General features: G+C 48.2%; 1 protein-coding gene across 3 annotated transcripts in view; it reads left to right on the top strand.

Moving 5' to 3' along the window:
- The window catches only part of MDGA1 (MAM domain containing glycosylphosphatidylinositol anchor 1), a 1,057,897-nt gene that overhangs the window by 367,579 nt on the left and 677,723 nt on the right, over window positions 1–12,595 (top strand). For all 3 annotated transcript variants that reach the window (XM_085610244.1, XM_085610245.1, XM_085610246.1), the window contains exon 3: window positions 5,363–5,537. In XM_085610244.1, the coding sequence (XP_085466370.1) occupies window positions 5,363–5,537 (175 nt within the window). The remainder of the gene's footprint in view (window positions 1–5,362; window positions 5,538–12,595) is intronic.

The raw sequence follows: 12,595 nt of genomic DNA on the forward strand, positions 1-12,595 counted from the left end.
CTGATTGGCTTATGACACTGCGGTCTCTATCAGTGAATGTACCGGTTTATGTTAAAATACGCACTCTTCTACATCACCTACTACCATTTGCGCGGCCCCGTACTGTTGTCCAAAGGCGTGTGCCCTTTACTGTTCTTTGGGTGCCGCTGATCGGAGTCAATGTCGTCTCTTGTTCTACTGAAGGCTTCCAGCTCTACACCCCCTACTAGGAATGAAGTCTGCACTCAGAGAGGATGAGCAGTGACAGATAACACTCAGCCACCATTTCATTAAACCACCCTACACCATCTTGGACGCTGGCTTGAAACAGATACAGGGTCAAAAATCAGACAGCATGAAGGAAAGGGTCAACGCGACCCTCAAGTTGTGCTATGCCAAACTTCTGAGTATTTTGCAGACCAGGACGCGGTTTGCAGCAGGGCACAAGTTTGATAAACCTTATGGACAAGTAATGGATAGTTGGGTAAAGGTGTTTTATACGGGCAGCATCACCAGTCAATCTCTGAATTTCTCAACCTTGAATCTTAATTCATTTCTAAATTTCAGAGAGTGCACAACAGAATCACTTTACTGATAGTCTCTTAAACTAAGTTGCATGGTATAAAGACGGATTCTATATGCGGATCGATCAGTTCTCCAAGGATTGATGAGCAAAAAGTGATGTAGGGTAACATCACATCACATCTGTATCTAGACTTCTCCTGGCTTTTGGAGATTGGAATCCTTCCTGAACCCTAAGGCTCAGTGCAGCGGCAGGGTACCAAAACTGATCTGAACTCATCTCCTTCGACCGAAGCATCACGGCTAGGTTCTATGTGCTCTTTTCATAGAAGAATGGAAGAAAAGTCTTGCCGTTTCCTTATAAAGACGGCAAAATATGGGCTAAATATGATGTTATAGAATCAAGATTGGACTATACCAACCCTTAATATCTTTGATTGCCGGTTATTTATTGTGTCAGACTCCAGTGCTTCAGAACCAGGCAGCTGCTCTGAGAACAGGCACCTCCACATTCAGGCGTGGTTGTCCACTGCTGCTCCCTTACACTGGTGTCCAGTACAAGAACAGATCCTACTTGCGCCACATTCCGCACTGAGCGGGTGAACCATAGAGCTATCTCACCATCATATATCGCTAAACTAGTAGATTTGGCTGTTGCTTATAATTACCAAACTGTGTGAAACCCCCTATACAAGCTGGGTCAGATCATGTTGGGGAACAAACTGATGGTCGCCTCAGGAGGCCCTTCAGAAGATGGTAAATGACCGCGATGGAGGCGTCCTGATTCTTTTGGACCTCTTTGCCGACTTTGACACTATCAACCATATAATCCTACTCCACCACCTGGCATCCCTCGCAAACGGAGGCTTCGATAATTGATGGCTTTCCTCTTTTTTGCCTGGAAGAACCCAAATGATCAAGTTGGGATTTGTATTCCTCACCTAAATTCCTTCTCTGAGGAGTACCTCAGACATCCATCATTTCTCACCTCATGGTTAACCTTTGCCTGTGTTCTCCCAACTTTCTGCTGCAGATGTTTAATGGTAATATATACTTCCATGCAGATGACACTCCATTCTTGTATAGGGTTCTATGATCCTGCCTTGGACGCCCTCCCGCAGCCCGAAGGCAACTCAAAAATGGAAAAACGTATACATTCAAAATATTACCCATTTACAATAAACTGAGGCAATCAGACAATATGTGGTGGTCAGTGTTGGACGATTGCCCTGAGCCAGTAGAAGCAGCATGTAAGTACCTTGCTGGATTCACAACTCGCTCTCGAAAAGCTGAACTGCAGCAGTTACCGAAGCCGGCTTTATCCATCTCAGAATGATATGCAGGCTCTTTCCTTTTTTATCTTTTCCACATGGAGTGACTTTTGCTAATGTTTACTTTCACACTAGACTGGATTGTGTAAAGTAAGTACACCTGGGCATTGCAAGGAACACACATAACCCCTTGCAAAGATTGAAAAATGCGATTGTAAGAAATGTGTTTCATCTGAAGAAATTCAATCACGCTTCAGACTACGTCAGAAATCTACACTGGCTCCCTATTATCCAGATGATGCCGTTTAAATTTGCGTGCATGATTGATAAAGGATTCTATTTAGCCAATCCAAAATGTATTTCTGAAAAATTCTTGAAACCTATTCCCACCTGATGATTTATGTCTAAGTGTAATAGATTCCAAGCAGATCTGTTGGTGACCCATCCCCCTCCCCACCCTGGAAGGAGATTCACTCCAGTTCTATGCTAGAGTGAATCTCTGACCACGTCAAAGGTGGAAAGTCTTCAGAGAGAATTGTAGGAATGCTTACCAAAAATCATGTGTTTGGTTTTCACAAAGGTTCAAGGCAAACCCTTCCTTGGAACACCTATTTCTACCCCATTGTGGAGATCTCCGGGCTCGCAAGTCGGCTTCCGCCTGCCAGGAATCTCTTCGTGAATTCCTAGCAGGTGTACCAGAGGAGAACTGTGTAATAAACCGAGATTTACCACGAAATTAACCTCGGTGAATAGGTGCCAGAGATCATTTGGGGGTTGAGGAAGGACTCATTGACAAAAACACTCCCACATTATAGATTTTGTGAATGGGGAGATGCCCAGTGACTTTGGATAGGATACAGCAAGTGAAAATGTGTGTTGCCAGACGGACCCCATGATTTCTAGTTCCTTACCATCGAATCTAAGCCGGGTTTGTCTGCATCGAGGGGTGCGTCAGGGATGGGCTGGGAGGCATGTTGGTGAAGTTCTCGAAACCATCTTGTACGTTGGAGAGAAACTGGGCCTCATCTGCATACATGAGGTATCGAGAATGTTGTCAAGTGGTGCCGGGTTGGTGACAAGGCTTCCATGCACGCCCATTCCTTGGGCTGGCAAGCCCCCACTCACCCTCTGACTGCTTAGACTGGGGTACCACACTGGATGTAGGCACTCCTGTCTGGGTTGTCTTAGACACTCCAGCTGTCAGATTAGCCCCACAGCTCCATGCATCCATGGTCTCACTCTTACTTGGTCTTGGGTCAGGAAAGCGGTCCGTTGCATTCTGAGTATTAACAACCTATACACAGCAGCCCGAACTACGCTGTGCTTAATAGCGTGGTCCGAACCACGAATGTGTCTTTACAATGCATTCTTTTACCACACAAGTTGTTACAATGACTCGCCTTGAGGAAAGCGTAGTTGGATTGATTTTGGACTTTAAGTCCAACACTTTCCCTTCTGTTGCAGAGACTGGAGTTGGAATAATAAATTATAGTATTCCAACTCCCTAACAGTTGTAACAACTCGCGTGGAAATGAAATACATTGTAAAGACTCATTCGTTGTTCGGACCGCATTATTAAGGCAGGCATGATCAACGCATGGTGGTTCCGACATACAACCTACAAAACAGTTCATTTGTGCACATGCGGTGCTGTTTTGGGTGAAGGTTGCTTCGGCACAAGCTGTAGCCACAAGAAAATAATCACATTTTAGAAGCCAACATCAACTTGCTCGGTAGCACTAACTGCAGTCCTCAAGTTGTAAAAAAAATAAAAACATAAAATGCTGGTACCCAAACCTTTCAGAGGATGCCACCACCCACTTCCCCCACTGGCGCCGCTGTGCCACCCACTGCCTGTCTGGATACAGTGTAAAGCCTTCGGTGCCCCCACTACCCCTCCAGTAGTTGTTGGGATGGAGGTGGTGGGATCCAGGAGGTCTGGGTGAAGTTGTCCTTTCACTGTTACCTTTTTGAACTGAAAGAGTGCCCACAAGCTCGTGAAAAGCGGACTCTGCGGAATCTCGCGCGATAGCTCATGGTAGCCACTGCTGATCTTTGAAAGTGGTGGGTGGAACCCGAGCACATCTGCCCTTAGTGGAGTCTGGTGGGCAGGATGGGGTGAAAAGTGGAGGCAAATAGTGCTTCTTAGAGCATATTTTCCAAAAGCAATAGGTTAAAATGTCAATGGTTCAAAGGCCAATTCTGAAGCAGTGCTGATGACGTATTTCAATTGATTTGCAGTAGTGACTATTATCCTAGTCGCATTATATATTGTCCAAAGTGAAATTATTTAAGTGCTAAACCTTTCAGACCTCATAGGGAGAGGTTCATCGCTGCATCAGGATTGCCAGGTAACAGGATATTGTCTAGATCTTTTCCCTGGTCACCAGCAAGTCATGCCCACTGGTTTAGAGGATTTAAATTGTCCTTTCAAGATTATTAAGGCAGGCGTGATGAACGCCTGCGTGGTTCCGACATAAAATGGTTTTGTAAAGTGTTCATGCGGTGTACTGCCCGCTCCACAGTACAAAAACTGCCAGATGCTTAAAATTAAAACTTTGGGAGACACCAAACTTCTCTTTTCAATCATTTTATAAAAGTCACTACTGGTATAGTATTTAAATATGATTTAAAAAGTGTATTGTCCTGTGGTTCAATGTCTCTTTGGCCACCAGAATACAGCATGAGCTTTAGGTAGAGGGTGCAGCCCAGTCTTTCGCTCTGAGGGCACATTTTCTTTCTATAGGTGAAGAAAGGGTAGTATGATTGATTGATTGATTGATTGGGGTACTTATAGAGCGCAACTATCACCCTACGGGCATCTTGGCGCTTGCATTGGGAACCCGTCCTGGTTTTTCCCTGTAAGATAACCCATACTGGGTATCCCCAAGGTGAAAGCCAGGCATCCCGCCGCGGGGGGCCGTTGTGGAGATAAAGCAGGCTTGTTGCCCAGAGCTGCATAGTGTGAACTCATGCTTAGAGTGGGCACCGAAGCGAGAATTATCGAGTCCGTGGACAATTGGGTTCTGGACCCTGCCGCGTCGGGAATCGAACCCAGGTCCCAGGCCTGATCTCTGCTTCAGGGTATGCCTCCTCTAACCAGTGAGCTACACTTCTCCAGTATGGAATGAGATGTGGCAGAAGGGCAAAAGGCCTCTAGCTACAGCTTGGGTAGACCCAGGTGCATATGAGCTCAAAATGAGGGTCAAAGAAAGTTAAAAACCTGAGGGGAGGAGAGTCAAATGCGATGGGGCTCCGTCAAAACATACATTTTCTTTTAATATTTGGCAGGTTAGTTGATGGTGGTTTAGATCTTCAGTATCTTTCTTGTCTATGTACCTCTCTGTATGTCTCTTCACTCCTTGTTTGGTCCTCTCTTGTACCATGAGTGACGTCACTCTTTTGCTGCTTTTCCCTTCATGCATCTAAAGTTGGCCGCTCTCTTGCCGCTCTCTTGCCTTGCTCCTTCACAACTGTCCTTGTTCGCTCTTTTCTTTTGATCCACCGTGATGGTCCCAGGGTTTGCTTGGGACAGGGATGAGTTGCTTTCTTTGTGGTCGCTCAGTCTCACTCTCTTTTCCCTTCTTCAGGTGAGATGGACGAAGACCGCTGGAAGCGCGTCCGACAAGTTCCAGGAGACGTCCATCTTCAACGAGACCCTTCGCATCGAGAAGATCCACCGGTTGCAGGGGGGTCGCTATTATTGTAAAGCAGAGAACGGGGTGGGGGTCCCCGCCATCAAGTCCATTCGAGTAGATGTGCAGTGTAAGTCATTTCAAAGCTGCCCTCATATTCCCACAGTTCTACTGTGTGTCAATGTTCCCCTCCCCCATCCAGCACTCTGCACTATCCTAGCTACCGCTTAGGGTCAAAAGGGCAACACAGATACTTCCCATTAATGGCACGGCCCCTTTGAGAGCCAGCGTGCACTATTTAAAGACCCTCCTTTCTAGTCAATGCCTGTTCTTCCAGAGAGTTCCCTGTTCTGCGGTTTCATTTTCGGTGGCGTGCAGCGCGTTTGTTGACCTGAGGTGCTCGGGCCAATGATAATCAAGCCTTTGGTCCTGTCTACTGCAAGGAAAGCGGAAATCAGATTTTGGCCTGAAAAATTGTGACCAGGTGGCTCAAATCAGCAATATTGATTTTGTTTGTTTCCAAATTGCCATGGTGTTTCTGTAGCCATCGAGCACACACAGATGCCGCACAAATGAGCAGGGCGCTAGAAGTGAAATTGCTCTGCCAACCTATCATCGCACCACCCTTCATTTCTAGTTACGCGGAAGCCTAATGCTGAGGCATCCATCTGCTCACTTTGTCTCTTCCTGGTGCCAGGCTGGCACTGCCCCTTGCATGCTGCTCCAGGTAGTGAAGGAACAAGAGTTCTCTCTTGTATGGAAGCCTGGATTCTCGGTATTAATGCCTTTTTCTCACTCCCTGCTTAATATATATCCCTCTGAATGTGAACCCGCTTATTTCCTCCTCTAAGGAGCAGAGTGTTTCTTGTGTTGCACTTCCTGGAATTCCCTTACTCTACCAATGGTTTCACCTTCGATGAAGAAGGCGCAGGCTTTAGTAATTCTTTGTGGTCGAACGAAGGACAGGCCAGTCCATCCTCTCTCAAGTGAGGGCCCCTTTGGTCCTAGATGGTGGTTCAGACCTAGGTAATGCAGAGTGCTGGAGTCCCTTACAAATATCTAACCTTTAGAACTATGGGGTCAATAGAGTGGCCGGGGACTTTCCAATACTAACATCTACTCTTCCAATGGACTTGGTACATCTCTTGTCTGTGAGCCTGTTTCCAAACGATGACTAAGTGCAGGTAATGCTTACAAATGTGTCCAGGATATACTGTTTCATAGTAATATAGCACATGTCCTGCTGTGCTGATCCAAGGGTTGAATGGAATATGGTACTTTCTTAAGGATTCATAGGACTAGACAGCACAGATTTGATCTGTTCTACATTTAGGGGTACACATAGGCACTTTCACAGAGTAAGGGTAGGGGGGTCCATAGGTTTAGTGTGCTCTGGTTTTAGAGTTTGCTCCACAAATTGATAGGTTCTATTATTTCCGACCTCTAACTCAGGCACTCAATGATTTGCAAACACCACGATCAAAGTAGTTTGAAAACAGCGGAATCATTTTAAAATATACAATACCATAGTTTATATCAAGAAACTAATTTTCGTATTTTTTTCCAGATGTAGAATCTTACAAGATGATATTGTTTTATAATTGTGCTTCAAATGTGGTGTCGCTGCTAAACACACAATTGCGCACACCATGATCTGTATACCTGGCCATTCACAGAACACAAGACTCGTGAAGACTAAGTGTCTACTTGGCCATTCACAGAAGATGAGACTCATTGAGGCCACATATTGTTGCCATTCCTAGAAAACTAGGTCCATGAAAGCCAAATGTATGCCTGAAAACTCACGGAACACCAGACTCGTGAAGGTTAAATGTGTACTTGGCCAATCATAGAAGACAAGACTCGTGAAGGTCAAATGTGTACTTGGCCAATCATAGAAGACAAGACTCGTGAAGGTCAAATGTGTACTTGCCCAATCATAGAAGACAAGACTCATGAAGGTCAAATGTGTACTTGGCTACTCACAACTTACAAAAAGAAACAAGCCTGCTCTTGGCATCCATTGGCATCCACTGTCCGGCACGCATCTTCCATTGTGCCCTATCACATTGTGCTTCAATTCTCACTCGATAGCAGGTAAGGTCCACTGTCACAAAAACACAACTGATGATGGTCAAATGTATACTTACTTGGCCATTCACAGCTCTCAGTGGATAAAAAAAACAGCTGCATCTTTCGCCTTGGTCAGTGGAGAACAACAGGGTCGATCACCCCTTGTAGTCGAGGAACAGTAAGCGGACAATTGAGAAGTCAGACAACCACCCGAGATGCAGTTGAAGAGACATATCAGATAAGCTGCTCTTCTAAAGAGGGTCCCAGGATTTTCAAGAGAAGGCATCAGAAAGCGTTTTCTTCAAACCAGTACTTCTGTTCCAATTGGAAGGGAGTTTGGATTTGTAGGAAGCTTAAAATAAACCAATAATACTACTGGAAAGGCAGCAACGAAAAATATGAGTTAGCGCAATAAACATATCTGCCAATGGAGCGTGGCGGGAACTATGCAAGGGATTTTACCTGGATCACCTTCTGTCCTTGGGAAAAATGAATTCTGAATTCACTCTTTGCTTGGACGAATGAATGAGAATGAGGCCAATATGACATTGGTGCCCTGGCCTCAGACCACATTTGTGCAGACACCGGTGGTGCTAAGAGTTTCAGCTCTAGACCAAGGGGCTAAAAATGGAATCCTCCCTTCCCTACGAGGCCAAATAGTGCAACCTTTACCTGACTATATTGATGGTGCCTAGAAAATGCTAGCTCTGATGTAAGGAATTTCAGAGTCCTAAGCAAAATGACTGCTTGCCATTTTTGCTCTCCACCTCCCATATCAACAGTGCTATGCCTGAGGTCATTTGTTGCAATCTGGCCTCTTTTTTTGTGTCGCCTCAGCCATCTGCCTACAATGCCCTTAATGCAGCCCGGTCCTGGAAACCGTCTCGCTGCTGTACTGAGGCTGGATATAAAGATGTCTTTTACAACCCTGGGTTGACGGAGAACCCTTTTTTCTGGACTTCACATGGCAGCACAAGTGGGATCTCGTTTCATGCTCAGCAGTCCTTCCAGGTGACAGTGGTTTCTGCTGTACAAAGATGGCGCTTTTCGATTTGCAGAAGCTTAATAAACAGTTCACTGGTTACAGCTGGATCCGCCTGGATCCAGTTGGCAGCCTTTGAGAGCTTGGAATGACGAGGGACATCTTGGAATGGGTGATCTTTGCCCATTGATCCTGGCTGGTGTGCTTCTGTAAGAGGAAGAGCGGTCCTTGATTGTCTGTGATTGGATGTAGGCAGCTCAGCGTTCAAAGCACCTGCTGCACCAGCTGCAGTGGCGCGGGGACACCACGTTGCAGCAGGCCAATTAGATTTTCCAATAGAGTGGATGAGATAGTAATACATTGAATTGTTCAATTGAGATATTTATCAAAAACATTATTCTGCATTAAATAACAACTACAAATAATGTTAGTGATAACTTGCAAGACGCACCTCTTTCCCCGTCCCATCATTGCTGTCAGCTGGCCCCAGATCATGGGGAGGAGTTTCAGCCCTTCCTGGTTTCTGACCAATCAGATCCCTGTGTTCGACTCCTGGAATGGTGTCACGCTGCTCCATTGAGGAACACATGCTTTCTGAGAGGTTTGGTTGCACTCCCAAGCCTCCCCTCTTTGGAATTATATTTTGCTTCGAGGCATCTCTCACAAAAGTCCACAAAATGCGAATAGACATCTTCAGTTTCTCTTCCACATCCACCCCCTCTGCTCATCCCTTAGATTCACTTGCACTTTACACATTTGCTAAATAGGATTTCACGGAGCACCAGCCCCATCACTCAAGGCCTCTCCTTCTCACTCATCTGTGCACACGTGATCAAGCACACGGCATCACTCACAGCGCAGGAGAGCCAATGGATGAAGTGGGCGGACCATCTCCCTATGCTGTGGTAGGAGGGGAAAAGAAAGTGAATGACACTCGAGCAGACCAATCGGTGCAGAGGACTGACCGAAGGCCCTCTACGTTTATATATATATATTTTAATAAAAGCAGGACTACCAAAGATGGCTCAAAACTAGACCTAAAAATAGGCAGAGAGACGCACGAACATCACATGGGGCCTGTTTACAACTACGGTTCTGTGCCTAGCAAAAAAAGCCTTTATTTAGAGGGCGCCTTCGTTTCTTTAATTTTCCATGTATTGAAAATGTTAGAGGGGTACAAAGAAGGGGGGCAAGATTAAGGAGAGACATGAAAAGAAAAACTCACAAAAAGTAGGCAGTGTCGCCAACGACAGTTAGAAAAGTGCTTAAGCCCACTTGTACAAGCTAAAGACGGCGCCGGGACCAAGGCGTGTACTGCGGTTTCCTGAACTCCCGCTGTGCAGTGATGCTGAGAGGACACAGCAGCCGAGCCCCCCGGGGTTTCTCACAGCTACTTCCTGACAACCTTTTCAGAGTTCTCATTTTAAGATGGGACTAGCCAATTACAAGCAGATATCTGAGAGCGACAGCCTTTTTCAGAGGACCACTGACCTCCTGCCCTAAAGAATTCTAAGCAAGTTTAAAAAACACTCTGCTCTCGCTTTCAACTTTTTTTTACTTTCCACAATTATTTTTTTAGGTCTCGCCTGACCCAGCGCATGCGCTGGTCTGGCGAGACTTATTGAGAGGGCTCCAAAAAGTGCTACCAGGCCAGCCTAGAGCTACAGTGCATGAGCGCGGGCGCGCTCCTCGCGCTTTACCGCGATTACTTTCACTTTCGCACGGCCGCTTTGCTGTTCGATCGCGATCACGATCACTTTCGCGGCCGCAGGGCCGCTTTGATGTTCTCCGTGAGGCTTCAATAGATTGCAGCAGTTAAAACAAGCATTGGCATAGCCAATAGGTCTCACTTTTGTGACCTTATAAGTGTTTAGTTATGCAACTGTTGCATGGCTAAACACTTATAAGGTCCGAAAGGCGAGACCTATTGGCTATGCCAATGCTTGTTTAACTTTACACTGTTCATTAGAAGAAGTCAAAGCACGTTTACACAACCTTTTAGATAACTATGTACCCCCGAAATGAATCTGCCCCGTGTGCTTAAAGGGTTCTGTACATTTCTTTTGAGAGATAACAACGTTATGCCTTTTGAGGCAGATTTATATGTGATTTAATAGAAAAACCAATTCATAGAATACTAATTGTGAGCAATTTGTTCACCTGCACTGTTTAATTGTAGTGTTTTTTTTGTTTTTGATAGAAATCAAGACATAGCATATGGTTTTCTTTTTTCAGATGTTATTTTACAGGCTCTCAAAAAAATGTCATTAATTTTAAACTCTTTTTTTCTACTGGGGTTTATCATGCTTTAATTTGTCCTCTGAGGCTTCGAGTGCACCACACGTGCCAGCCTCCAGTCTGTCCTCTCGCAGCTTTTAGGGTGCCATGGACATCACCCTTACGAACCAGCATCTCCCGCCTGTAGTCTGTGGTATCCGGGGCTGATAGAGTGCCGGGGGCACCAGCCTGTGGTCTGCGGTATCTGGGGCTGGTAGAGTGCCGGGGGCACCAGCCTATAGTCTGCGGTATCTGGGGCTGGTAGAGTGCCGGGGACACCAGCCTGTAGTCTGTGCTATCTGGGTCTGGTAGAGTGCCGGGGGCACCAGCCTGTAGTCTGCGGTATCCGGGGCTGGTAGAGTGCCGGGAGCACCAGCCTGTAGTCTGCGGTATCTGGGGCTGGTAGAGTGCCGGGGGCACCAGCTTGCAGTCTGCGGTACCTGGGGCTGGTTGAATGCCGGGGTCACCAGCCTGTAGTCAGCAGTAGAGTGCCGGGAGCACCAGCCTGTAGTCTGCGGTATCTGGGGCTGGTAGAGTGCCGGGGGCACCAGCCTGTGGTCTGCAGTATCTGGGGCTGGTAGAGTGTCGGGGGCACCATCCTGTGGTCTGCGGTATCTGGGGCTGGTAGAGTGCCGGGAGCACCAGCCTGTAGTCTGCGGTATCTGGGGCTGGTAGAGTGCCGGGAGCACCAGCCTGTAGTCTGTGGTATCCGGGGCTGGTAGAGTGCCGGGAGCACCAGCCTGTAGTCTGCGGTATCTGGGGCTGGTAGAGTGTCGGGGGCACCAGCCTGTGGTCTGCGGTATCCGGGGCTGGTAGAGTGCCGGGGGCACCAGCCTGTGGTCTGCGGTATCTGGGGCTGGTAGAGTGCCGGGGGCACCAGCCTGTAGTCTGCGGTATCCGGGGCTGGTAGAGTGCCGGGAGCACCAGCCTGTAGTCTGCGGTATCTGGGGCTGGTAGAGTGCCGGGGGCACCAGCCTGCAGTCTGCGGTATCTGGGGCTGGTAGAGTGCCGGGGTCACCAGCCTGTAGTCAGCAGTATCTGGGGCTGGTAGAGTGCCGGGAGCACCAGCCTGTAGTCTGCGGTATCTGGGGCTGGTAGAGTGCCGGGGTCACCAGCCTGTAGGCAGCAGTATCTGGGGCTGGTAGAGTGCCGGGAGCACCAGCCTGTAGTCTGCGGTACCTGGGGCTGGTAGAGTGCCGGGGGCACCAGCCTGTGGTTTGCGGTATCTGGGGCTGGTAGAGTGCCGGGGCCACCAGCCTGTGGTTTGCGGTATCTGGGGCTGGTAGAGTGCCGGGGGCACCAGCCTATAGTCTGCGGTATCTGGGGCTGATAGAGTGCCGGCGGCACCAGCCTGTAGTCAGCAGTAGAGTGCCGGGAGCACCAGCCTGTAGTCTGCGGTATCTGGGGCTGGTAGAGTGCCGGGGGCACCAGCCTGTGGTCTGCAGTATCTGGGGCTGGTAGAGTGTCGGGGGCACCATCCTGTGGTCTGCGGTATCTGGGGCTGGTAGAGTGCCGGGAGCACCAGCCTGTAGTCTGCGGTATCTGGGGCTGGTAGAGTGCCGGGAGCACCAGCCTGTAGTCTGTGGTATCCGGGGCTGGTAGAGTGCCGGGAGCACCAGCCTGTAGTCTGCGGTATCTGGGGCTGGTAGAGTGTCGGGGGCACCAGCCTGTGGTCTGCGGTATCCGGGGCTGGTAGAGTGCCGGGGGCACCAGCCTGTGGTCTGCGGTATCTGGGGCTGGTAGAGTGCCGGGGGCACCAGCCTGTAGTCTGCGGTATCCGGGGCTGGTAGAGTGCCGGGAGCACCAGCCTGTAGTCTGCGGTATCTGGGGCTGGTAGAGTGCCGGGGGCACCAGCC

Source organism: Triturus cristatus, chromosome 6 (genome assembly GCF_964204655.1).
Source record: "Triturus cristatus chromosome 6, aTriCri1.1, whole genome shotgun sequence".
Taxonomy (NCBI): Eukaryota; Metazoa; Chordata; class Amphibia; order Caudata; family Salamandridae; genus Triturus; species Triturus cristatus.